The 27,659-nt window shown below is 48.1% G+C and overlaps 1 protein-coding gene across 3 annotated transcripts in view; it reads left to right on the top strand.

Moving 5' to 3' along the window:
* Positions 1-27,457, top strand: part of ATP10A (ATPase phospholipid transporting 10A (putative)) — a 187,587-nt gene extending 160,130 nt beyond the window's left edge. For 2 of the 3 annotated variants that reach the window (XM_004055856.5, XM_063698421.1), the window contains 9 exons: positions 4,511-4,695; positions 11,445-11,772; positions 14,792-14,868; positions 18,777-18,902; positions 23,087-23,287; positions 25,501-25,581; positions 25,661-25,765; positions 26,267-26,454; positions 26,601-27,457. In XM_004055856.5, coding sequence (XP_004055904.5) covers positions 4,511-4,695; positions 11,445-11,772; positions 14,792-14,868; positions 18,777-18,902; positions 23,087-23,287; positions 25,501-25,581; positions 25,661-25,765; positions 26,267-26,454; positions 26,601-27,234 — 1,925 coding nt within the window. In that variant the 3' untranslated portion in view covers positions 27,235-27,457. The remainder of the gene's footprint in view (positions 1-4,510; positions 4,696-11,444; positions 11,773-14,791; positions 14,869-18,776; positions 18,903-23,086; positions 23,288-25,500; positions 25,582-25,660; positions 25,766-26,266; positions 26,455-26,600) is intronic. The other variant, XM_055363350.2, reaches the window with a different exon arrangement.
* Positions 27,458-27,659: the final 202 nt, after the last annotated feature.

The raw sequence follows: 27,659 nt of genomic DNA, 5'->3' as shown, positions 1-27,659 counted from the left end.
GTCCCAGGCTGCCCCTTCTCCATCTTCCCTGCTCTCAGAGCCCAGGAGCCCTGACTCAGTTGTCCAGCCCTGCTCTGCCACTGCAAGCTGGTCATGCAGGCTGGTCATGCAGGCTGATCGGACAGCCTGGGGCAAGTGGCTCAATCCTTTTTGCATCCAAGTTCTGCTCTGTGGTAATCCCAGTGTTTCGGGCTCTTGTGAGGGTGAAAGGAAGGGATGACGGGAGGCACTGAGCATGGCGCAGGCACAGGGCCTGGCACTGAGCGGTTGTGTGGTGAGTCTCCTGGTTGGTGCTTCCACACCGTTTCCACCCAGCGGGCCTCTCCTCTGCAGGCTTTCTCTGGTGATCGTGCATCAGTCACCTCTCTTGGCCCGGATGCTGCAGCTCTGTTAACATATCCTAAGTTGTTAACGGCCCCTGCGGCACCCGAGGCTCATGGTGAACTTGAGATCCAGTCATCTTCTTAGGCCTTTTTCATGGGGATTCCTTGCTTGGATTCTATAATTTTTACTTGGGCAACTGTGTGAAGATCTAGAATCAGAGTTTTCTACCGATCCCCTGTTCCACTTCCTCTGGTTGGAGTCGGGATCCTGGTCATCAGCGTTTCTCCAAACCGATTCCACCACATCCCGCTGTCATCCTCAGGTGGATTCCTTCCCTCCAGGTGCACATGAGGATGGCTCTGAGATGTGTCAGCAATGGAACTCCTGGGTTGCCCACATGGGTGCCAGCCGTGCACTGGAGTCTGCTCACACCTCCTGGCAGAGCTCATGGATACATTTTGAAGAATTTTGCAGTAGCCCACATAAATGTTCAGGAATCTCACGTCGCCTTTTGATGCTATGTTAGTAGATTGAAGTCAGCCAAGGTGGGAGTATTTACAGCACAGAAATGAGCAAATGCAGTAAATCGACCTTCCTCCCACAGACCGGTTGTTAACCACTTACCATCTCCTGCTACCTGATATGTTTATGTTTCAAATGACGAGGCCTGAGCTGGAGAGTATGAGAGTCACCCACCACCTTAGTGTTCACATAGCTCAAACGCGGGCACTGTGTTCCAGCTCCTCAGCTTCATTAAGAAAAGTGAAGCCAGCCACTTATATTTTTACTATTCCAAAGCCAAATCTTTTCATGAAGGTGCTTTTTTTTGTTTTTGTTTTTGTTTTTTTGCTTTGAGACAGAGTCTCACTCTGTCACCTGGGCTGGAGTGCAATGGTGCGATCACAGCACATTGTGAGCTCAAATTTCTGGGCTCTAGTGATCCTCCCGCCTCAGCCTCCTGAGTAGCTGGGACCACAGGCGTGTGCCACCAGGCCCAGATAAATTTTTACTTTTTTTGGTAGAGACAGGGTCTCACTCAGGCTTGTCTCGAACTCCTGGTTTAACGTGATCCTCCTGCCTCAGTCTGTCTAAGTGCTGGGATTACAGGCATGTGCCCCTGCACCAGGCCCAGGTGCTTATCTTAAATAGCATCAGAGAACCATACATAACTATCTTCAGCAGAAAGGATCTCCATTCTCTCCATGCTCTTGAAATTTTCTTTTCCTTAATGCTCTGGGCAGGAATCTAAATTCAAAGGATACTGTTGCTCATTTTCCCTGGCATCCTTGCTAGTTTCTCTAAATGTCTAAAACTTCCTCGTTGGTGAAATCCTTTCCCCTCCCATTCAAAGCTGTGTGGCACCAAGCACAGTGACGCTGGGCTCTGCACACCACCAACTCCTGAGTTATGATACTCAGAAATGCCAGGCCTTCCAGGGTCAGGTCGTAAAGACAGTGGCATTTACTCAGAGTCACATAAATTATATCACAAACAAGTACCTTGGAAAGCTGAAGAAAGCCGCTGTGCCCCAAATCATCTTGAAAGGCTGCTGCCTGCAGGCACTCTTTCCTCTGCCGTGTTTCATGCCGAGGTGGGGGTCCCTCCCATAACTCCTTTTTTCAGTTCAATGCTATTCTGCACCTGACTCAGGCTCACACCTTATAAAGGTGAGTGTTGGTGGGGTGACCCAATGGGAGGCCCATGAGTTTGACCAATTAGCTCCTGAACTAAGGAGGTTCTGTTTTCAAGGTGTTAACTTTTCCCTGTGAAACAGCAGACACCCTCCATACTGGAGTTTCCGGCAAGGCCTTCCCTGCTTTCTTTCTTGGCAGACATTTGACTTTAGCTCAGCAGCTGGGATACAAAGGTGGGAGGCACAAGGTCCTTGAGGCAGAAAGTTGCCATTTAGAGAAGAGTGGGCAACTGCTTGGGTTATGTTTCAAGCACCGTAGTGGAAGTGTTATCCTGGCAAATTGTCAGTAATCCATCAAGGTTAGCCATTATTAGTCTTACTCTATAATCATTATTACTATCATTAAGTATGAATGAATTACTATGAACACACAGAGGAAGGCAAGACCATCCCTGTCTTCCCCAGACATCAAGGAACCTGTCATAGTACAAGTGACACTCAGGATGAGCCAGGGACATGGGCCACGCACAGTCTGCCCCCCTGCTAGTAGAGCCCAAGGGCCAGGGTAGAGGAGCGAAGCTAAGGTCAGATGCCTTCCCAGTGCCCGGGTGGCTGGGGATGTGCTCACGGGGAGCACAGAGCGTGACCTGGCTTTCTTCCTGAGCAGGTCTTAAGCTCCACACGCTGTGTGGTCTTCCCAGGGTACTCAGGTTATAAGGTTCAGAGCAGTGTGCAGCATGGGTGCAATGTTCCCTCCTCCTTTCTGGGCCCTCCCCAAGTTCCCACATCACCTTCCAGTACCTCCCCGACATGGGAGCTAGGCCCAGGCTACCTGAGCTGGAAGACAGCAGATCAGCCACTTGCCCCTGAGGGGGTCTTCTGGGGTGCTGGTGATGTTCTGCCTCCTGAGCTCAGGGCTGGTGACACTGGTATGTGACTTGTGAAAGTGTATCAAAGGAATATTTAAGAAATGTACACTTGTGTGTTTACTGTACCTCAGTTCTACCTTCCCCTCCCCATGCCTGCCGTCCCGTCATTCTAGAAGAAGGGGTAAGGGTGGCTTAGTTCGTTTGTTCTGCTGTCACACAATACCACAGACTGGGGACTTAAGCCACAGACATTTACTTCTTATAGTTTTGAAGGCTAAAAGTCCAAGATCAAGGCTCTAACAGCTCACAATGTCTGGTGTGGGACCTCCTCCTGGTTTGCAGATGGCCGCCTCCTTGAAGTGTTCTCACACAATGGGGAGATTGAGAAATCACCTCTCCAATGCCTATTTATTTATTTATTTCTTGAGACAGAGTCTCGCTCTGTCACCCAGGCTGGAGTGCAGTGGCATGATCTCAGCTCACTGCAACCTCCACCTCCTGGGTTCAAGCAATTCTGCCTCAACCTCCCGAGCAGCTGGGATTACAGGCACCCACTACCACGCCCAGGTAATTTTTGTATTTTTAGTAGAAACAGGGTTTCACTACATTGACCAGGTTGGTCTGGAACTCCTGACCTCAAGTGACCCGCCCGCCACGGCCTCCCGAAGTGCCGGGATTACAGGCGTGAGCCACCGCGCCCGACCACAGTGCCTCTTTTTATAAGGACACCTGATCCCATCACGGGAGCCCCATCCTCATGACCTCATCTGAACTTAATTACCTCCTGCAGGCGCCACATCCTAATACTACCACACTGGGGATTAGTGCTCCCTCCTATGGATCTGGGAGACGCAAACGCACAGTCCATAGCAGCATCCCAGCACAGGGCACAGCATGGTGTAGCGCAGTAAAGGAGCCTCAGTCAGGGCTCGAACCTAGGGACCGGGGCTGCAGCTCACTTCCAGAGTGGGGAAGACAGAAACCATCTCACCAAGATGTAAACAGATCTTAAAAAAAAAAAAAAAAAAAATTCTGAGGCAGGCCTAAGCACATTTCCGCAGTCAATAGTAGATTTTTCCCAACATACTGAGACCAAAAAGGCAAAACCTGCCTCTCAACTTCTTTATGTTTGTGGAAAAAGCATATTTAGGATAATCTTGGTTTCAAGAAATAATGGCCTTACCTGTGAAGTCTGTTTCTGTAGTGACTAGTAATAAGCATTGTTGAGACTGGACATTCTGAATTTCATTCACCAGAAGCTTTCTATGGGATGGGCAATTTTTAAGACTATATTTTTATCCCTCCGAATATCGTCATTCCCAACACCTTCCCATACGCTTTGCTTTCAGGTTATCTGTAAAGTTACAAGTTAGAAAAAAGTTGAGGTACTTTGGTGTAAGTACACATAATTATGCTCAGTGACTCACAGTTATTCTTACGCACTCGACTGAGTCACATCGACAGAGCTGTCAAAAGCGTCCACCACTGTCCTGAAATGGTTCCACAGGGGACTTCCTGTCACTACATGGCAGACAACTGGCAGCCCAGCCCCGGGCAAGGCCCAGGCAACAGGGGCTGTACCAGTGCCTGCCTTCGGTGTATCTGGTGCATGCCATTTGCACCCCAGAAGGATTGGGGGGCACGTGAGAAGCGGGTTCACTCACACTGCTGTGCATTTGACCAGGTGCCACTGGGATTGAAGACCGCCTGCAGGACGGAGTCCCTGAAACTATTTCTAAATTGCGTCAAGCGGGCCTGCAGATTTGGGTTCTCACTGGTGACAAACAAGAAACAGCTGTCAACATTGCATATGCCTGCAAACTGCTGGACCACGACGAGGAGGTCATCACCCTGAATGCCACCTCCCAGGTAGGTGGGTTTCAAGTGGCTCCGCTTCCTTCCCCTGGGGTGGTCCATGTTTATCGTGGCCCCCTTGGCAGACACTCACATTCCTGGCAGCTGCTGTGAGAAGGACCTCACCCTCCGCGTTCGGGTTTAGGATGTGCATGTTATTGCCTTGGAAGAGGTAAAGTTTGCTGGAATTTCTTAGTACCAAAGGAATGCACGTCTGGGCTTTACTGATACAAAGTTCAGCCTGGTTTCTCCTGACATACTGTCCAAGTCATCAAAGAACTTTCTCGTGAGGTCCCATGTGCTTCCACAGTGGAGCCAGGGCAGTGGTCCATTTAGCACTGACCACCTCAGGACCATTGCAGGCACTGAGGACTTCTTTATCCAGTTGGATTTGTCTGTTTAAATCCCCAAGTCTGTGGCGAGTAGCTACTTCATATACTGCCCTGGTCTGGGCTCTGAGTCCTCGCAGAAGTTCCCACTCAAAACTTCTTGAGCCAGCTTTCAGGCTTCTTGAATGGAGCAGGGAACTGTCTTGCTGTGGCTGATCTGCTCCTCCCCAGTGTGGCCAAAGCCACCACAGCATCTCTGGGGCTCACACTCAGACTCCCCACCCCAGCCCCTCTTAGGTCCACACCTGCACCATCAGCTGTCAGGACCTTGGGACTTTGTCGCTTGGGAGTGCCCCTTTCTGAGATGGCCTTGGTGGGAGCATTCCTGCTTCGTGAGTTATTGCAGCAGCCCCCACTCATCTCCTGGCCTCTAGGACCTCTCACTCCATCTGTAAGTGTAGGAAAGGCTGCCTGCTAAGCCCCGTTGTCTGCATTGTACAGACGCCATTGTGACCCTCGCACCTTGTTCCATTGGATTCTATGATCCAGATTCCCGCCATTCCCAGTCCTTTCTTCACAGCCACGCTGGCCGGGGCGCCCCCTTCCTCTCACATCTATGCAAGGTCATCCTGCTTCAGAGCCTGTGCCTTCACCAGGGCCTTTTTTTTTTTTTAAGTGACCTCTTTCTCCAAGAAAGTTTGCGAATTTATACTAAAGGTTGACCTGAGGACCTGGTCATTGCTTTTATTTATTTATAATTAGCATATAGTAAAATTGGCTCTTTTTTTGGTTATACACTTACATGAATTTTAACACATGCATAGATCTGTATGTGTATATACACCACCCTATCCATGGTCCAGAAGAGTTCCATCATCCCCAGAAAGTCTGCCATGCTACCCCCATGCAATTGTAACTTCTCTCCTTTTCTAACCTCTGGAAGCCACCAATCTGTTCTCCAGAACTACAGTTTTGTCTTTTCCAGATGTCGAGTAAACAGAATACTCCAGTGTGTAACTTTCAGAGCCTGGCTTCTGTCACTCAGCATAACACTTTTGAGATTCACCTGAGCTGTTGCATGAACCAGTAGTATATTTCTCCTTGATGCTGAGTAATATCCACTAACACCAGATTTTGCATATCCATTCACTCAGTGAAGAACATTTTAGTTGTTTCTGGTTGTTGACAATCATAAACAGCACTTCTGTAAATGTGTGCATACAGGTTTTTGTGTGAACATGTTTTCATTTCTTTAAATACCTAGGTCAGATGTGAATGTGTCTGAGTTTATGAGAAGCTGCCAGACACCAGCCTGCTTTTCAAAGTGCTGTATTACTTTGCTCAGTGTCTTTTCCAGCACTTCGCATTGTCACTGATTTTTTTTTCTGCTAGCCCCTCTAAGGGGTGTGTAGTGGTATCTTGTTATGGTTTTAATTTGCATTTCACTAGTGTCTAATGAAGTTGAACATCTTTCCATGTGCTTATTTTCCATTCAAATATCCTCTTGGATGAATTGTCAAGTATTTTTCCATTTTCTAATTGAGTTGTTTTCTTAATGTTCAGTTTTGAGAATTCTTTATGTTTTCTGTATGTGAGTCCTTTCTTGGCTATGTGATTTGCATATATTTCATCCCTATCTTCTTTATTTTTTAATATTGTCTTTCACAAAAGCTTTTAGTTTTGATAAATTTTTATTCTTGTTAAATTTAATTTTTATTTTATTATTTTATTTTTTTGGAGATGAGGTCTCACTCTGTTACCCAGGCTGGAGTGCAGTGGTGCCATCGCAACTCACTACAGCCTCAACCTCCCAGGCTCAAGGGATCCTCCTGCCTCAGCATCCCTAGTACCTGGGACCACAGGAGCGCACAAGCATACCTGGCTAATTTTTTATTTTTTTAAGAGATGGGATGCCCCAGCGTTGCCCAGGCTGGTGTCAAAATCCTGAACTCAAGTGATCGTCCTGCCTCGGCCTCTCAAAGTGCTGAGATTATAGACTTGAGCCACTGTGCCTGGTTTGATTGGTCATTTTTTTTTAATTTTATGTATCATGCATTTGGTGTCATGTCTAAGATGTGCCTAATTATGAATATTTTCTCCTGTGTTTTATTCTAAAAGCATTACACGTTAACATCTTATCTATAGATACAGTCCATTTTGGGTCACATTTCATGAAAGATGTGAGGGTTAGGTTAGACTTCATCTTTCCACGTGTGGCTGCCCAGTTCCTCCAGTGCCATTTGTTGAAAGCGTCTTTTTTTGGTTGAAAGCGTCTTTGCCAAAAATCAGTTAGTTATATTTGTGTGGGTCTGTTTCTAGACTTTCTGTTCTGTTCCATTCATTTGTTTGCCTATCCCTTCACCAATACGATGTGTATTGATTCACTGTAGTAGTTTGATTACTGTAGTATTTTATAAGTCTTAAAAATTGGTAGTGTTATTCCTCCAACTTTATTCTATTTCAAAATTGTTTTGGCTAGTCTTCTTATTTGTTGCCTTCGTATATGAATTTTAAATTAATTTTTCTGTTCAGAAATTCTTGCTGGAGCTTTTATTTGAATTTTGTTAAATTTATAAATCAATTTGGGAAGCATTGATATTTTTATCATGTTGATCTTCCACTCTGTAAACAGGGTATATCTCTACATTTTTAGGTCTTCTTTTATTTCTTTTATCAGCATTTTATAGTTTTCAGCATACACATCATATACATGTTTTGTTAGATACATACCCAAGCACCGATGCTCCTCAACTTATGATGGGGTTATGTCCCAATAACATCATAGGTCAAAAATATCATAAGTTGAAAATGTATTTAATACCCCAAAAGACCCATCCAAAAGTTGAAAATGTGTGAATTGAACCATTGTAAGTCAGGGACCATCTGTGCAACGTTTTTTGTAGGTTTTATAAGTAGTATTTTTAAATTTTTATTTTCCATCTGTTTGTAGTACACTTGACCCTTGAACACATAGGGGTTAGGGATACCAATCCCTCCATGTAGTCAAAAATCCACATATAACTTTTGACTTTCCAAAAACTTAATTACTCATAGCCTACTGTTGACCAGAAGCCTTACTGATAACAAATAGTCAATTACCACCTATTCTGTGTATTGTATGTATTATATGCTGTATTCTTACAATAAAGTAAGCTAGAGAAAAGAAAATGTTATCAAGAAAATCTTAAGGAAGAGAAAATATATTTACTATTCATTAATTGAAAGCGGATCTTCACTGGCTCTTTCCTTGGTCGTGTCTATTCTGCCATTGAGCCCATCCAGAGAGTTTTCAAAAATAAACTTTATATATAGAATTGTTTCAAATTTAGGGAAAAACTGTGAGGATAGTACAGACTTATTTCTCATGTATGCCATACATAATTTATTCTGTTACTGATCTTACATTAGCCTAGTACATTTATTACATTAAGGAGCCAATGTTGATACATCATTACTTTCTGAAGTTCATTCATTGCCTTCGTTTTTACCTAGTGTCCTTTTTCTGTTCTGGGATCCCATCCAGAACACTACATTACATTTTGTCATCATGCCTCCTTACACTCTTCTTGGCTGTGACACTTCGGTAAACTTTCTTTATTTTTAATCATTTTGACCATTTTGAAGAGTGCTGGCCAGGTATTTTGTAGAATGCCCCTATATTGGGATTTGTCTGATGTTTTTCTTATCACTAAAGTGGAGCTAAGGGTTTTAGGGAGGACAGCCACAGAGGTCAAGTGCCATTTTCATCATATCCTATCAAGGGTACATGCTGTCAACACCATGTCACTGTTGGGGTTGACCTTTTAGTCACTGTACTCTTTGCGTCTTCCCATACTGAATTCTTCCGAAGGAAGTCACTGTGCGCAGCTCACAGTTAAGGAGTGTGGAGTTATAGTTTTCTCCTTGAGGGCAGAGTATCTACATAGATGATGTAGAATCCAGTGAGCTTTTTATTTCAGTTAATGTATTTCTGTCACAAATTTCTATTTGGTTCGCTGAAATATCTTCCTTCTTTTTGGCCAAGACTGTCTGTCTCTCTGTTCATTTCCAGCATGTTCAATCTTACTTCTTGGAACATTTGGATAATGGCTGTTTTCGTCTTTCTTTGTCGATAATGTCAGTATCTGTGTCATCTTGACATTGGCTTCTGTGGATTGTCTTTTTCCACAGAGTTAAGATTTTCCTGGTTCTTTGTATGCTAAGAAGTTTTGGATTGTATCATGGGCATTTTGAATATTATGTTATGACCCTGGCCATTTTTAATTTCTATGGAGAATGCGGATTTTTTTTTAAGCAGGTGATCAACCCTGTGGGGTTTGGGCTGTGAGCTCTGGGTGTTGCTTTCAAAGGCAGATATGTTTATAAGACCTCGTCTTGCATTTTTGCCCTCCAGAGGTCACCTTGGAACTTGGGTGGCAGTCTGTTGCAGAGTTTGCCTCTCAAAGGCTTTGTTATGGGTGAGCCCAGGAATTTATTAACAACATTATGGGGTCAGTTAGCCAAGCTTCTCTTTACAATTTTTCCAGCGCCTCTGGTTCCCCAAGAATCCCCTTTTCAGTCTTCTGGCAGGAAAGCTGGAGTGTGTCACCTTCTTCTTCCCATATTTCCTGCCCTTCTCCTGCATCCAGCGCCAAGTGGGGGCAGAATAGAAGACAGAGCACCACAGGCTCTGATGGAAAGGAGGGTCTAGCTCCCTTGGAGTCTGCGGCAGCAGACAGTTCAGCCACTGCCATTCCTGCATAGCCACGGTAGCAAAATTGCCTGGGACTGAGTTCAAAATAATAGACGAAAAAGAATAAATAAAATTGGAGACTTCCTCATCTTCTCAGAGCATTGGGAACCCCCTTTTCACTCCTCAAGCCAGAGCTAGAAGGTATCTCCTGCTCTCTCTGTCCTTGCCTTGGAGCCCACGTCCAGGTTCCCTGGTGCCTTGGGCTAAGCCAGGGGCTACCAGAGTAACAGTGACATACCCACCACCCATTCAGTGTCCTTGGCACACTTGTCTCCTCTCCCAGTCCATCGGCTGCTACTCCCTCTCAGAGCTCTGCAGTAGTGAGCCTATGCGTCCTGCCCACGTGCCGGCTGCAGTCAGTGGGAGCAACGGGATGAAGGAGGAGTCTCCACTGCTGTGCGAGTCCAAGGAGCTCATGGAGTTCCTGTGATGGCATCCTGCATTCTCCTCAAGGCCTTCCCCAGTTACTGCCATATCCCACCCCATGCCTTGCAAGCAAAGCTCTCCCTCTCCTGTCCATCTCCACACTTTCGCACATCCTGGTTGGTGATTTGCTGCAGCCATGAGTGTGTGTGCATCAGCTGTCTGTTCCCCCTACGGCAGTAACTGTGTCTTTTCAGTCTTCTTTTCTCTAGTCTGGCTTCATTTTCTGAATACAAAGGATCCTCAGTAAGCGTGTGTTGAACACAGCTGGATTTCCGTGATGTGTTGCAGGGCACTGGTCACTGACCCGGCAGACTCACCGTCTGCGGAGGATCGGGAGCTGCCCAGGCTCCCCGGAGCGTGTTTGTTCCTGGAGACGGTGGTCCCTCCTGTGCCTCCAGCTCCTGCCCCTGATCCCTAGTGCTGCTACCACCGTAGGTTTTCCTCCTTTCTCTGGAATCCAGATCAAGTTTTGCCTATTAAAAGCCTCCGTAATTGTGCTTTTTTTTTCTTTTCCTGGCAGAATTGGAGAACTTAGGGAGGATACTGAAAATTGCATTGCTTTAGGGACTAATCATAACAAAGCCTTTTGCAGAGCTTTGTGTCCTGCAGTTAGTCCTTGGGGGGTTAGGTAAGGGCCTCTGAGAACTATCAAGAAGTACATGGAGGGCCTTCAGCAATTTTCAGAATAATACAGTACGGCCTCCCAAAGTGAAGATGGTCCATTCCAACCTCTGCACTGTATCATGGGCGATCAAGTAAGATCTTAGAGAAACCTAGACCAGTTCAGTCTCTTTTTTTTGAGACAGAGTCTTGCTGTGTCGCCCAGGCTGGAGTGCAGTGGCATGATCTTGGCTCACTGCAAGCTCCGCCTCCCAGGTTCATGCCATTCTCCTGCCTCAGCCTCCCGAGTAACTGGGACTACAGGCGCCCACCACCACGCCTGGCTAATTTTTTTGTATTTTTAGTAGAGACGGGGTTTCACCGTGTTAGCCAGGAGGGTCTTGATCTCCTGACCTCGTGATCCGCCCACCTTGGCCTCCCAAAGTGCTGGGATTACAGGCGTGAGCCACGCTGCCCGGCCACCCATTCAGTCTCTTCTCTGGGGAAAGTCATCCTCTCCGGCTGAACTTCACAGTTTCTGGAGGGTGGCCTCTGGGCAGGCGGGTACTGCAGCCTGGAGCCCGGAAGGATGTCAGCTCCAGAGGTGTTGAGCCAGGGCGGGGATGTTTGTGGCATGACTCTGAGGGAACTGCGCTGTCCTCTCATGTCCCTTTCAGGAGGCGTGTGCAGCCCTGCTAGACCAGTGCCTACGCTACGTGCAGTCCAGAGGCCTCCAGAGAGCCCCTGAGAAGACCAAGGGCAAAGTGAGCATGAGGTTCTCCTCTCTCTGCCCACCCTCCGCGTCCACTGCCTCTGGCCGCAGACCCAGCCTCGTGATCGATGGGAGAAGCCTGGCCTACGCTCTCGAGAAAAACCTGGAGGACAAATTCCTCTTCCTTGCCAAGCAGTGCCGCTCCGTCCTCTGCTGTCGGTCGACGCCTCTGCAGAAGAGCATGGTGGTGAAGCTGGTGCGGAGCAAGCTCAAGGCCATGACCCTGGCCATAGGCAAGTATCCCAGCTGGCCAGATGGCCTCCTCCCAGCTGGACCCAAACTTCCTCTACCCTTCCGTGCTACACCACGAGATGGGAAAACACTTCCTCACCTTTCTTTCTGTGTGTAAAATCACACCCAGTGTGATAGAGCAGGCAACATGTTCCGAAGGTAAAGTTTACATTGGAAAGCCACAAAAGAGAGTAGCAGAGTTACAGGTTCATGCCGCAAGGTCAGTAATCCAGTGCTGCTTTACGGCAACAAGATGGAGCTTACCCTGTTTCTCAGGAGACAGGACACAAGAGACTTGCCTGTCCCAGTCTGTCCTGGCCACAGCAGAGGGCACTACACACTCAGCCTTAGCCCAGGCCAACTTAGAAGGCCCTTTGCAGCTGCTTCTGGTCACCATGAGCCTCCGGGTGTCCAAGGCTTTGTAAAGCCCTAAGGGCCCAGAGGCTTGGTGACCAGAATTCCCACTGCCTCCTGTCAGCTGTGCTGATGGTTCTGGGACAGGCTTCTGAGTAAATAAGTCCATCCTCAGATACGCATCACTGCTCAGTTTTACACCAGTTATTTAAGGACTGTGTTTCTCATGGTGGTTTTTCCTGGCAGACACTGTTGGCCTGGAGAGCCCTGTCTGCTCCTCTCTAGGGATGGGATGGTGGCCACTCGCCTCCTTCCAGGACATCCTCTCTGCCCACTTCTAGTGCAGGCAGTCTCTAGCACAGGTTCAGGGGCTCAGCAGCACCACCTCCTGGTGAGGGCCAGGAAGGAAGCAGTGGCCGTGATCCCCACATGCCAACAATTGGGCCTCCCTGTAAATAGAATCTACACCTAGGTGAGAACTGGATCAGAAATCAAGTACCCTCACCAATCAATCAGCCAGTGTTGGCAGTATTTTCTGCAAAAGGTCTGTGACAGCCCCTGCTTGTTGACATGGAGATTGCTGCCTGTTCACAGTGGGCACCTCACCTGGCCAGAGGAGACCGCTGTTGAGCCTGGGTTACAGTGGCAGTGAGGAGAGCGAGCACTGGCCTGAACACGGTCGTCATGGGGACCCTGCTCTACACACCCTGAGGCCAGTAACTGCTAAGGAGAGTGGGCACAGGGCACGTGTTCAGGAGGCCCAGGGAACCTAACAGCCACGGCCTGTCCTGAGGCCATCTTTGCCTTCATGTGCCTGGGGTGGCCCTCAGGTTTCCCTGAGGAGCTGGAAACGGTCTTCAGGCTGACCTGCACCACCCCTGTCCCAGCCTCCTCCTCTGAGCGTCAGTGTCCTCCCTGGGAGCACGAGGACAACGTCAGCCCTGAAAGGCCACAGTACACAGTAAGACGTGAATGATGTTTCCCTGGCCTGGCCAGTGCCTGGCTAAGCCGCGTAGCCACTGGTGTCTGGTATTCCTGAAGACGTGGAAGGAAATCCTTGGCTGATTAAAAAGAAAAGGAAACACAGAATGGAATCTCAAAAGAAAACGGGAAAGTAATGACCCATAAGAACATCAGCACATGGCTGGGCACGTGGTTCACACCAGTCATCTCAATAGTTTGGGAGGCCAAGGCAGGAAGATCACTTGAGCCCAGGAGTTTGAGACCAGCCTGGGCAACATAGTGAGTCCCCATCTCTACAAAAAATAAAAAAAGTTAGCTGTGTGTGGTGGCATACACCTGCAGTCTCAGCTACTTGAGAGGCTGAGGTGGGAGGCTCACCTGAGCCCAGGAGGTCAAGGCTGCAGTGAAACGTGATCACACCACTACACTCCAGCCTGGGCAATGGAGTGAGAGACCCTGTCTCAAAAAAAGAAAAAAAAAAAAACTGCTGGGGCAACATGGTGGGCGAAACCCCATCTCTACTAAAAATACAAAACCTGGCTGGGTGTGGTGGCATGTACCTGTAGTCCTAGCTACTCAGGAGGCTGAAGTGGGAGGATCACTTGAGCCCAGGAGGTTGAGGCTGCAGTGAGCCATGATCATGCCACTGCACTCCCACCTAGCCTGGGTGACAGAGTGAGACCCTGTCTCAAAAGAAAAAGAAAGAATGCGTTAAAGCATCGATGTGACCTATTCCTAGTGCCCAGTGGTTTATAATGTAGAGAGCATTGTTGCATACCATATCTCATTTTTTACCCTATCTCATTTTAAATGGGACATTCTGGGGAAAGCTGTACAGATTTTTATTGCTTCAGAGAATTCCAATTTGATATATATTAACTGATCAGTTAATATTGGTCTCAACATTATAAAGAACAGGAAAATCACAGGGAAGAGACATCCTGTAGTCACACTACAAGTCATTCTAACTTTGTGTATCTGCACCTTTTCTCATTTGTGCAACTTGGGATGTATGCCCTGATTTGGGCTCTTCTGCTGCCCAGTTCCAAGAATGGTGACCGTCACGGAGTGATAACGACTTTATGTCTCTGCTGTCCTTTCCCCGAAGGTGTCCAGATATCTGACCATGCTCTGTGTTCCTAAACATTTTCTATCAACAAATTGACAGAATGAAGAGAAGTTCTCCTTTATTGCACCCCTAGAGGGCCCCAAAGTGAGCACAATGGCTAATACTGTGGCAATCCATATGCAAAAAAAAGAGCTCCACAACGTGCTGGGCTGAATTTAACCTCCTTCCTTTAGTTTAGAAACTGCCCGGGAAGTGTGGCTGGGAGTAGCCTTGGCTGCTTGGCTGGAGTGGTTCAGTAACTAATGATGATGAAGATGATGATAGCATCTTTCCTTGTGCCAGACAGCAGGATGAGGGCTTTACTGGTGTAAGAGCGACACTGCAGAGCGGGCGCCACGTACCAGGTGGCTCAGCTCCAGCCCGCTTTCTGAAACATCTCCTGGTGTCACTAGCTTATTCTGAATGCTTAACTCTATTCTCCCAGGATGGATGCTCTACTCCTTTTTCCCCCATCTTCCCCAGGACCCTTTCACAGGACTGAGTTCAGTGGGGACTCCCAAGAAAATCTAGCACATTGATTTGATTCTGTGCTGTTTCTAGAATCAAACAATTCTTCTTGCCTGTGCTGTTTCTAGGTGATGGAGCCAATGATGTCAGCATGATCCAGGTGGCAGATGTGGGTGTGGGAATCTCCGGCCAGGAGGGTATGCAGGTAAAGACCAATCAGGCTATTCTGTGTGACCAATTGGCCCTACTGACCTCTTGTCCTATCACCCTGTGGGCTGTCCCCGACTTCCTCTGGGCTCTACTGAATGAGGCTAAAGGGTTTGCCCTTAATATAGCTGATGCTCAATACAGCTGCTAAGCCACTAGTGGAAGGTAAGGAGGAATGCCATTCTTCCTGTTTATGAAGCAGTGTGCAATAAGCATGTCTTCCCGTGTCACAAGTCTATTTTTGTGAAATAAGTGATTCAGAGAGAGGCAAGGTGAGTCATCGCCTTCTGTCTGGCTTTCGATGGCTCAGTCCCAGCAGGCACTTTTTACTGTCCGTGAACACTGAGCAATACCATTTGAAAAAATGCCTTTGATGTAGGTGGAGCCTGGTGTCACTGTACAGGTGGAATGTAGCCATCCTCACTCACATGGAAGTTCACCTCTGCATCTTTCCTCTGCCACTGTGTTCACTCTCGGTCTGGGAGTCAGACATTGAACAAATGACTTAACTAAAAATGTGCTGCTTTTGGATTTAGTATTACAACAGTTTCCAACATTTGATTAAGTATGAATCACAACATTTTTGGGTTGGTGGAGATTTTAGGGAACAATTTATCCGAAGTTCTAAAAACCAGGATGTTGACACCACTTACTCGCTGGTTGATTCATTTGCTGACTCAGTAGTTCGATCAGTAATGATCTGTTGGGCATGTACTACATGCCAGGCCTGTACTACATGCCAGGCCTGTGCAGAGCTCATTAATAGTTTTAGCTGATGTTCCACCCTCAGATGGAGGGTCCCAAACTAGATGCACAGTAGTTCAGTCATGGCTGGTCCTTGACACTTGCCTCACTGCCCCCGCCGTCATCTGACTGGAATCTCCGTGTTACGTTACTCACACATTTTTTCTTCCTCCAGAAAATTGAAAATGGTGTTCATGTTTGACTCACCTTTGTGTCTTCACAGTGCCCAGTGTGGCACCTTGCACAAGGGGAAGCTCAAGAAACATTTGCTAAGTAAATGTACAAAATACAGTGGACCCTTGAACAACACGGGTCTGAACTGTTTGAGTCCACTTCTATGGGGACGTTTTTCAATAAATATTTGGAAAATTTTTTGGAGATTTGTGACAATTTGAAAAAACTTGCAGATGAACCGCATAGCCTAGAAATATCGAAAAAATTAAAGCGGGCCAGGCGTGGTGGGTCACACCTGTAATTTCAGTACTTTGGAAGGACAAGGCGGGAGGATCACTGGAGGCCAGGAGTTTGAGACCAGCGGGGCAATGTGGTGAAACCCCATCTCTACTAAAAATGCAAAAACCCCAGCGTGGTGGCCCATGCCTGCAGTCCCAGCTACTTAGGGGGCTGAGGCAGGAAGATCACTTGAGCCTGGGAGGTTGAGCCTGAAGTGAACTATGATTGCACCACTGCACTCCAGCTCGGGCAATACAATGAGACCCAGTCTCTTTTTTTTTTTTTTTTTTTTAAAAAAAAGGGAAAAAGAAAAAATTAAGGAAAACATAGGTGTGTCATGAATATGTGAAATACATGTAGATTCCATTGTGTGTGTTTATCAACTGTTTATGTGATCAGTAAGGCTTCCTATCAACCGTAGGCTATTAGTAGTTAAGTTTTGAGGGAGTCAGAAATTGTATGTGGATTTTCGACTGTTCGGGGGCACCCCTAACTCCAATGTTGTTCAAGGGTCAACTGTAGTTCATTCATTCTGACTTTGTTGGCATTGCTTCTGTTTTCACTGTTTCCTCTACTGAAAATCTGATGGGGGCAGTGCCTATTGACCTCATATGCTTGGAAACTCGACTAGTAAACATCTTTTGGATCAAACACATGAATGTTGAGCATGTGGCTGGGGAGGGGCCGGAGCTGCCGTGCCTGCTCTCCTCCTCAAGGTGGGAGCACCAGCCCAAGCCCTGGGGCTCTACATGCAAGGTGATGGGAACAGCTGAGCCATAGGGCAGGTGCCCAGAGACGCAGCTTTGAACAGGCGTAGCTGCTGGGGAGGAGGTTGCTGGGCACTTCTGCACATATGTAAAGCTGTGCATCCTCCCTGGGGATGTGTTAGGTGAGATGGGGACGAGGCTTGATACCTTGCCTTACCATCCTATGCACTTGGGTTTTCCAGCACTGGGACCCTGTTGCTTGCATTTTAGTCAGTCCCTGCTGAGCCCTTTGAGAGATGAGCTGTGGGATGCTGAGGGAGAGGGATGCCAGAGATGTCAGAGCTGAGCCGTGGAGGATCAGGCAGGAGGAGCAGGCGCTCCCCAGCTCAGCCAAGGTGGGGAGACTGCCCCAGGCAGGGGGCAAGAGGAACAAAGGAGATCCCACAGCTCCTGGGAAGTTCTGTCTTCGTGAGCTCTGGCTCATCTGGTTCACCCTATTTGTCCTGCACCCTCTAGAGCCAAGGCTGACTGGGAGCCAGGAATACAAGGTGACCCCAACATCTCTGATCCTGCTCTCCTAGAATTCCCAGAAAAGCTGGGAGGCTTTGGAAAGGCCACTTTGACGGAAGGACAAGCATTGTATTTGAGGCCTGGATTTAGGGGAGGAAGGAGCTGCAGAAGGCTGGCAAGCCAGGCGTCCTCGGAGGGGTTTGACTGTGGTTCTCAAGGGCGGGGGTTTCTTCTTCAAAGGCAGCCTAGAGTTTGGCCTTGTAGGCCATCAGCCTCTTTTTAACACTGGTCCCTTTTGACTGAGCTTTTCAGACTGATTCTGTGGAGGACGGGGACTGTGTCTAATGGTATCTGTTTCTCCAAGTCTGTGGCTGGCAATAGTGGAGTCTTAATAAATGATTTTTGAGAGAATGAATCATGGGGTTAATGAGTAAAGCATTACAGAACACGAAAAACCTTTTAAGCCCCTATGTGTTGACAGCAAGAGGTAGAGGGACATTTGCTTTGAAATCCTTAGCTTTTGGTTCAGAAAGTTGATGTTCTAAGGTTTTGTGTATCGTGACACTATTCCATTTCAAGCGTACCACTTGAGGCATAACTTACTGCTTTCTACATATTATTTGAATATAGGGAAACCAGTTAGATGTTAAAGGCAGGTTGGCATTCTGTTTAGAATAACCTTCTGTTGATAAGCAGAAATCTAGCTTTTCCTGCCACTTTGTTTGATTTTTTTTCCAAAGACATTTATTGTACAGTGGGTTTCAAATTATTCTGGGGACAAAAGGTATCATTTTGATGGTGTTTTCCAGCCTAGTTGGCTTCACTGTGTAAGCACCTTGCTTGATGACATGCAGGGGAAGCTTCCACGGCAGGGTCCTGCCTGTACATGGCGGAAACGTCTTCTCCACTCCCTCCTGCACACGGCCACTGCCCGCAGCCGGCGTCCTGGGTTGGGAGTATGTGGGAGGCCAGTGGAGCCGTGGGCCTGGCTTTGCCCATCACCAAGGCTCCTGGGGGAAACAGCCCAAAATGCACCTCCCAGGACAGGGGAATGTCTGTCTCTGATACATATGGCAGGAGCAGCTTTGGGTCATCCTTGGGTTGTGACCATGGACCGATTTAGAGGAAAATGACATCCAGGGGCAAAGAAAGGCAGATAAACTCCATGTATCTCTGTGTGTTTTCATTTGTTGAGAAAACAGCAGGAAAAAAGAAAACCTTTTAAACCCCATTAATGACACATATTTGAAAGCGTAAATGAATCCTATAAGGTGACATCCCTGAACTAGCGTGTTGGGTGAGATTGCCTCTTTTGTAACGGAAGGAGATGCTGAGGGAGACGACAGCAATGGAGACCCTGGCCAGCCACGCTCGCACTGTGTTCAGAATGGGGATTGTCCTTCCCTGTTGTGTACCTTGCATTTTGAGAAGAGAAGACAAACCTTACGCCAGGTCGGCATCACCAGTAACAGGAATCCCTCTCCCTTTGAAGGCAGTGATGGCCAGCGACTTTGCGGTGCCGAAATTCCGATACCTGGAGAGGCTCTTGATTCTTCACGGGCATTGGTGCTACTCCCGACTTGCCAACATGGTGCTGTACTTCTTCTACAAAAACACAGTAGGTATTGGATACCTGTCTAGAGTTTTGGGATTGGAAGGTTCGGTTCTTAGGACCATCGCCTGAATGAGGCGAAGGAGGATGGAGCAGATGGGAGGCCATGGACAACCTGCTCCATCCTCCTTCGCCTGTGTAATTGTCCCCTGTCCTGGGCTGGCTCTGCGCTCTGTAGGCTCAGAGTCTAATTCAGGGGCATGAGAGCAGCTGCATCTCTATGGAGAGGTGGTGGAAACAGGTGGATAACACTAGCAAGTCCACTGATGGCTGCAGAGTGAGAAGGGGCATAATTATGAGGCTAGCAGTTTGCACAGGGGCACACAGCTGGTAAACCTTCAAGGCTGCGTTCACCCCAGGCCACCCAGTCCTGCTCCCAGGCTCCTAACCACTCTGTCCGTGGGTTTCTCAGGAGCATGCTGCCGAAATATCCCCAAACAGGAGTCCTCTAATCAGCATTTTCTCTAGAGTAGATGGAAAATCCAATGATAAGCACAAGTGTGCTTTGTGGTCTGGGATCAGAATAAGGGAACTTAGCCTCACTCTGATTCCCGTACTGAATGGCCTCTGTTGGGACACACCCACACCAGGACAGGTGACAGGCGGCAAGCCCCTAGGTCAGGGAGGCTCAGACCCAGCAGGAAGGGGGTGCCCTTTGGGCCTTCCCACCCTCTCCCACCTCCCAGGCTTGCAGAGCAGACACACCCCTCTCGGATGAGCTCATTCTGTAGCTAAAGTGACCCTGCTGTAAAGCCACACCCAGGGCAGATTGGCTGCAGACATTTCTGTCTCTCTGAGGGTTCTGCATGGTCATTTCATGTGGATCTTCACGTTGGACTCTTCGTTCCTTCTTCACTGCTTCTTTGGCAGATGGGCTCCTCCATAGCCCTGCAGGATGGACCACATGGCCGCCTCAGAGTTCTGCCCCATTTGTAAGAGATTTCTAGATATTTTAATGAGGAGTTGCTAGGCTGCTGCTGCTTTTGGCTGAATGTACAAACAAAGAGACAAAATAAACTCTTAGGATAGGTGATCTTCCAAGGTAGTCCCATAAATCTACCTGGCTAAACACCAGAACTCCAGTGTCAAGATTATCCTATACTCTTCTGAAAATAAAATAAAATAAAAGGTGTATTCTTTTTCCAGTTCCATATAAAAACTCTCCGGTTAGCTAGCTCTAAACTGTCAGTGGTCGTTCGTGTTCGTTTTATTTTTATTTTTTGAGACAGGGTGTCACTATTGTCTCCCAGGCTGGAGTGCAGTGGTACCATCATAGCTCACTGCAGCCTCAACTTCCTGGGCTCAAGTGATCTTCCAGCCTCAGCCTCCCAAGCAGCTGGGACTACAGGTGCGTGCCACCACGCACATCTAATTTTTTTTTTTTTTAATTTTGTAGAGGCAGGGTCTCACTTTGTTGCTCAGGCTGGTTCTCCATGTTCTTAATTGTTTTTCTGGAGGCTACACCTGCCTTTCTTTTCCCAACCTCTCTTTCCCCCTCACACTCCCCCCCCTTCATTTTTCGGAGCGTCTTCTAGCAAATGCATACAGCTGCTCAGATCCAGTCAGGTCATGTTTAACTTGATAGGTTTGGTCCCAGACATTAACTCAGATTAGGCTGTGCCTGGGACTAACCGAGGAAGGCCGTGTCACACCACTCCTGGGCTTGCCGGCTCATACCTCGTTTCTCCCAGCCCTGGCATTAAATCCCCTAGAGCTTTGAGGCCTGAAGTGCACAGTTGTAAGCCTAAAGGTTCTCAGCTCCCGAAGGAGTGGAGGGATGAATGGGGGTGGACAGGGAAGAATCCAAGCCCCCTTTCTATCACTTGTTAGCTGTGAGTTCTTGAGCAAGTTAATTCCTTCTTTGGATTTTTTTTTTTTTTAAAGACAGGGTCTGATTCTGTTGCCCAGGTTGGAGTGCAGTGGCGCCACTATAGCTTACTGTATCCTCAAACTCCTAGGCTCAAGCAATCCCCCTGCCTCAGCCTCCTGAGTAGCTGGGACTACAGGCCACCATGCCCAGCTAATTTTTTCTATTTTGTAGACACGGTATCGCTATGTTGCCCAGGCTGGTGTCAAACTCCTGGCCTCAAGCTATCGTCCCATCTCTGCCTCCCAAAGTATGGTATTATAGGCATGAACCACCATGTCCAGTCTTCTTTTAAATCTTAAAAAAACAAAACAGAGCCTGTGAGTTGAGCCAGCTGATCCCTAATTCCCAGTTAAAATGTCTCAGATCGAAGGGAGGGCAAGAATGATGTAGGCCAAATCATTAAACATTTCAGATGCAAACAAAGGCCCTCAGCCTCCTGCCTGCTGCGATGAGTCCCTCCCCATTGAAGGGTGCAGAAAGGAGAAGAGGACGCCTGTTTTTATTCCATAAAAATGCCAGGCCTTTGTTAACAAGCATTAATCTACATGAGGAGTTCAAGAATAATCACTCTGCCTCCTGAAATGAGAAATTCATTAGTTTTAGGAATAAGGTGGCCTTTCTTTCCAATAAAAAGCAGAGAAGAAAGGTTTCCATAGCAACAGTGGTTTGGGAAGAAAGCTTTTTGGTACTATAGGAAAAAAAATCTCAATTATCTGAGTACTTATCTTCTCTTTCTCTTGACTGTATTTGCTACCGATGACTCACTAGGCCAAGCCTGTGGGGGTGAGTGAGCGAGAGCCAGCCGTAGGAGTGAGGAAGGGAAGAAAGTCAATGAATAAAAACCAAATGTTCGTTTTCAGCATGTAGGGAAAGGCTGCATATTAAGACATTTAAATCATAGTCTGACACAGGACTTGGAGGCTGTGTGGCATGGTGGGTTATTTCAACATAAGCTATCATTTCTTATGATCTTCACAAGTCGCTTTCAGGTCAAGAAGCCAAAAGCTCAGGGAGGTGAAATGACTGAGTCAGGGTCAAAAGGGTAGATAGTTGTAGCTCCAGAACCAAGCCTAGTCCTTGCGTTGCCCAGCAGAAAATGTCTGTCTAGCGTCAGAGTTCCCTGCTGGGACTGTGCCTGCCCTCCAAGCCAAGACCCATCGCAGTTGAACAAATTGGGTTCCTTACTCACACCGTGACCTCAGCCAAGTCACTTGATGTCTTGGAACTTCAAGTTCCCTCTCTGTATGTGGGATAAGAGCACTCGCCCTGCCTGAGTCCCAAACAAGGGAACTAACGATACACTCACCACCACACACCGTAGGCGATCACCTATAGCTCTCCAGGGACTCTGATGAGTACTCTAAATGCACTGGGTCGCTTCATGCTCACAGCAGCTGCATTGGCTGAGTATCATTGGTATGCCCATGTCATGTGCAAGGAAAGCGAGACTGAGGAGTTCATGCTCTGTGCCCAGCTACATAGCTCATGAGTGTTAGAATGCTTTGCAATCACTAAACTGTCATGTCCACCGTATAAATGCACTCAGGCCGCTGATATTCAGGAATCTAGCAATAGTGAGAAGAGATCTGACCTTGCTCCCACCCCAGTGAGCAGGGGCCAGAGGTGGCTGTTCCACCTCCCTGAATCTCACTTTCCTGTTCTGCTGAGCTGGGTAGCTGTAGCTATGAGGATCAGAGATGATGTCTCTCCCTCTCCCCCGAGCAGAGGGCCCCGTGGATAATCAGGTCACCGCAGCGATGTTGATGAGGTCGTTGGCTTTGCTATTGTGCTTTTGGGTGTCCTCCCCTCAGTGGGAGTCAGTCACTGTCCACTGCACCTCCTCAGAGAGTATGCAGGTCACTAAAGAAGAGACAGGAGCAGAGATATAGCCACAGGTAGGCTTTGTCTGGGGTCACAGGCAGAGGAGGGCCACTAGGGAAGATGCCACAGCTCATACCCAACTGGCCCTCTTGAAATGTGAGCAGCCCTACACCCCTGTGAAACCTTGATTTTGTTTTATGTTAATGATCCAGAGCTTGTCCAGCACAAAAATCTCATCCCCGCAAGGGCTGCTCCTGGGAATTCCCAATTCCCACTGCCAGTTCTTCTTTCTTAAGGGAGTGAGGAGGGCGAAGGGAAAGAGGAAGAGGGAGAGGCAGAGGCCAGCAGCAGGGCTCAAGGTCACGGCTGTCTTTGGCAGAAATCGCTGCCAATACAGTTAATCTTGACTGTGAAACTCTGCAGGCCTGTCAGCTCCCTCGGGTGAGAATCCTCAGCAATGGCTGAAGACTCGCCTGTTCCTGTTCTTTCTTGATTTCAGATGTTCGTGGGCCTCCTGTTTTGGTTCCAGTTTTTCTGTGGCTTCTCTGCATCTGCCATGATTGACCAGTGGTATCTAATCTTCTTTAATCTGCTCTTCTCGTCACTTCCCCCGCTCGTGACTGGGGTGCTGGACAGGGATGTGCCAGCCAACGTGCTGCTGACCAACCCGCAGCTCTACAAGAGTGGCCAGAACATGGAGGTAAAGCTCCCCTGAGTCTCCGCCTTCCACCTCCTGAGCTCTGCCCTCCACGTTCACTCTTCCAAAGTGCCAGTCCCCCAGCCTCCCTTCAGATGGACACCCTGGACAAACTGAAATTCTAGAATTCACCATTCTAGAGGATGGAGAAAAAGGGCTGCTCTCTGCTTGGCTGCAGTGCATCAAGTGTTGTAAGCGAAACTGTCCCCCCTCCAAGAGTCTCCAGGAGCGCAAGAAAAGCCCAGAGTCCAGTCAGTCACAGGGGATCACTGAAGCTAGAGGGGGGATTTTTCTAAAGCAAGGAAGAAAATGTGACTTATTTTGAATGGGAGTTAACAAGAAGACAAACCCACAAGGAAGCCACTGAGCCACTGAAAGAGCAAATAGATTTAAATACATACTGGCATTAATATACCACAGATTCACACACTGATGACCAGCTGTTTCTAGCCAGCCATTAAAATAGACAGCAAGTGCTTTTCTTTGCCTTGAATTATTCCACGTGGGCAAAAAGAACATGGAGTCTCATTTCTCCTGCAATAATCCCTAATTCCACATTCATTCACTGATGAGTTAACTTCCCCTGGCCACCTCTGAGAATGTTCAGTTCCCACAGAAGCAGGCCGCATGCATGGGGTGCTGGGAGGCGAAGGGCCAGGGAGGGGAGCAGGGCCTCTGCTTGTTATCTGTTGCTTCAGGGGAGTTCCCATCCTTGGCCAGGCCTCAGCCTCCTCGGCCACCTGTGGGACAAAGACGCTGGGAGTGTGTCCTGTCCTGTGGAATTAAGTGGCCCACAGGAAGAGCCTAGCCAGCACTTTCCCTAAGTGCTCAGCCAGAGCTCCTTCCCCAGTGTGTGTTTCCTGCAGGTCCCGTGCCAGCTGCTCTGGTACTTGGCAGGGTCAAATACACATTTGGTCACCCGGGTAATAGAGACTCTGTTCATCTATATCAAGGTTATTTTCATTTCTGCCCATGGGTATATAGCTGTTTGCTTTTAACATTGGGACACATCCATCGTGTAATTTTAAAAGTGAAGACTCACTCTTAAGAAACATTCTAAGGGACCCACCACCAAGAGAGGCAAAACCTGGTCAAAGTGGAAGGAATAGAAGGGCTCAAACTGGGGGAGAATGCCCAGAATTTCAGGTGCTATTCCCACTTCCTACTTGAGAGACATGTTCCCTGGGAAGAAGCAGAAAGCAGTTTCATCTTTTTTTTTTTTTTTTTTTTTTTGAGACAAGGTCTCGCTCTGTCACCCAGGCTGGAGGGCAGTGGCGTGATCTCGGCTCACTGCAAGCTCCGCCTCCTGGGTTCACGCCATTCTCCTGCCTCAGCCTCCCGAGTAGCTGGGACTACGGGCACCCACCACCATGCCCGGCTAATTTTTCTGTATGTTTAGTAGAGACGGGGTTTCACCATGTTAGCCAGGATGGTCTCAATCTCCTGACCTCATGATCCACCCACCTGGGCATCCCAAAGTGCTGGGATTACAGGCGTGAGCCACCGCACCCGGCCAGTTTCATCTTTTTACTGTGAACCTGGAGCTACTGAAGCTGGTCTTTTTGGTGCAGGTGTTCCCAGTGAGTGACTCAGCTGCAGATAGTTTTGTAGGTGTTTGGTAGTGCTTTTCATCGGGCCTCTGGGGCCTCGCGTCTCCAAAAGTCCTGAGAGAGTGAGTTTTCCTTGGGTGCTTGCCTTGTGGATTAACTTATGTGTAGCATCCTAGGAAATGTCATTCGAGGTGTCAACCTAAATAGCAAACAGAGAGAGGCTCTCTAAAAGAGAATGGTGTTTATTCGGGAATAGGGCATTGCAATGGGAATGTGTGTGCTGTAGTAAGCTTTGTGCATATTTAGCGAGGTAAAGGAAGACAAATGTATTTAAAGGAAAAAATTTCATGATTGTTTTGAGATGCTCTTTCCTTGACTACAAGGATAAACGACAAAGATGGTGCCTGTTTGAGGTTGGACAGACAGTTGCTGGGCACATGTCTTTATAGATATATTTTTCTGTGGATATGATCATTTTTGTTATCAGGTATTTATGCATGAGAACCCTCCCTTCAATGGCCTTTCCCAGCTCTACTCCTCAGGGTGGGTTTTTGTTGTTGTTATTGTTGTTGTTTTTAACACAAGTGACTCCATTTTTATTCTAACTGCTTTCACAGAGGATGCCAATGCTTCACTGTAACATCACTGATTGTTTTTGTGTCCCAGGAATACCGGCCACGAACGTTCTGGTTTAACATGGCCGACGCCACCTTCCAGAGCCTGGTTTGCTTTTCCATTCCTTACCTGGTAAGTTGGCCTCCGGGTGCAGTTTTTCTTACCAGCTGGATCCGGGGACCTACAGATCCAGGACCCCACTGTCTTTCAGGCCTACTATGACTCGAACGTGGACCTGTTTACCTGGGGGACCCCTATTGTGACAATCGCGCTGCTCACTTTCCTGCTCCACCTGGGCATTGAAACCAAAACCTGGGTAAGAGCCGCCTGCGTGGCCACGTCTCAGAAGAGCACTGATGCCGTGGACCCCACACTTCCCTGCAGATTCATGAGGTCTGGGAGGTCGTTTTGAGTAGACAGGAGACTGCAAAGCTGACCTCAGTGTGATGAGAAGGACAATGACACATTCCTGAGCCCTGTGGTGTGGGGAGCCGCTGCAGCCTGATGCTCGCACTTCCCCGGCCACGCTCATCTCCCTCCCGCCTCTTTCCCGCTTCCACCACCACATTCTCTCCTTTCCCTCCTGTCTTGCCCTCTCGCCCCCGACTCCATCTCACCTCATGTGCGTCTCCCAGGGTGGTCCATGGGTTCCGGAGGCCTCACTGAGCCCCACCGGTTACCCGCGTCATAGACCGCAGTGTGTCTGAAGGCCTCAGAACCTCACACCTGCTCATTGATGACTGGCACGTTTTTGTTATTGTCATTGTTGTCACTTTTAGGTGGAAATAAAAGCCCTTTCTTTCTCATTCCCCCTCAGACCTGGCTCAACTGGATAACTTGTGGCTTCAGTGTCCTTTTGTTTTTCACCGTGGCTTTGATTTACAATGCGTCTTGTGCCACGTGCTATCCTCCGTCCAACCCTTACTGGACTATGCAAGCCTTACTGGGTGACCCAGTGTTTTACTTGACTTGCCTGATGACGCCTGTTGCTGCGCTGCTGCCCAGGTGGGTGTCGGAGCGGGATAGTGCCTCTGAGCCCCGAGTGAGCCCAGACAACATTGGCATTGCTTCTGCTCTGTGTGGGTCTCTGGAAGCTCAAAGACATCACCGACAGGAATATCTAACTTTTTGTTTTAATGTACTTTTTCTAGATTGTTTTTCAGATCCCTCCAGGGGAGCGTTTTCCCCACACAGCTTCAGCTGGCACGTCAGTTGACCAGGAAGTCCCCCAGGAGATGCAGTGCTCCCAAAGAGACCTTTGCTCAGGGACGCCTCCCGAAGGACTCGGGAACCGAGCACTCATCAGGGAGGACTGTCAAGACCTCTGTGCCCCTGTCCCAGCCTTCTTGGCACACACAGCAGCCGGTCTGCTCCCTGGAGGCCAGCGGGGAGCCCAGCACAGTGGACATGAGCATGCCATTGAGGGAGCACACCCTGCTGGAGGGGCTGAGCGCACTGTCCCCCATGTCCTCTGCGCCAGGGGAGGCTGTCCTGAGGAGTCCAGGAGGGTGTCCTGAGGAGTCCAAGGTGAGAGCTGCCAGCACCGGCAGGGTGACCCCCCTGTCTTCCCTCTTCAGCCTGCCTACCTTCAGCTTACTCAACTGGATTTCCTCCTGGTCGCTGGTCAGCAGGCTGGGGAGTGTCTTACAGTTCTCCCGGACGGAGCAGCTTGCAGATGGACAAGCGGGACGTGGAGTTCCTGTCCAGCCCCACTCAGGCCGATCAGGACTTCAGGGGCCAGACCACAGACTACTTATAGGAGCATCTTCAAGGCGGTCACAGTGAAAACCTTGAAATGGCCTTTTTTAATATATATAAATAAATGTTAATATTATTTATGTTTATTATTTGCACAGAAGAGTTCTAGGGAGACGTATTTCTAAATGTTTCCCAGGCTAATACAGGAAACAAGAGGTACCAAAAAAGAAAGTTTATTTTTTAAAGTTCTAAGTAGAGTATATTGAAAAGAAGAAGAAGAGCCTTAACATATATAAAAGTTTAAAGAAGAGTAACACTTGAAAAGTGTGTTTAGATTTATTTTTTCATCTCATTTTTAAGAACAAGCAGTACGATTTGTTTTCTTCAACATGTGTGACTGTGCACTGAGTACAAACGTGTGACTGCTCGTAGTTAATGCAGGCAGGTGTGAACATGGGGGAACAATGAGCAGAGATGGCAGAGGGCAGAGTACATGGCCCCCAGAGGCTTCC

The sequence above is a fragment of the Gorilla gorilla genome, chromosome 16, assembly GCF_029281585.2.
Source record: "Gorilla gorilla gorilla isolate KB3781 chromosome 16, NHGRI_mGorGor1-v2.1_pri, whole genome shotgun sequence".
Lineage (NCBI taxonomy): Eukaryota > Metazoa > Chordata > Mammalia > Primates > Hominidae > Gorilla > Gorilla gorilla.
The sequence above is the reverse complement of the archived record's forward strand: the minus strand, read 5'-3'. Positions and strand labels throughout refer to the sequence as shown.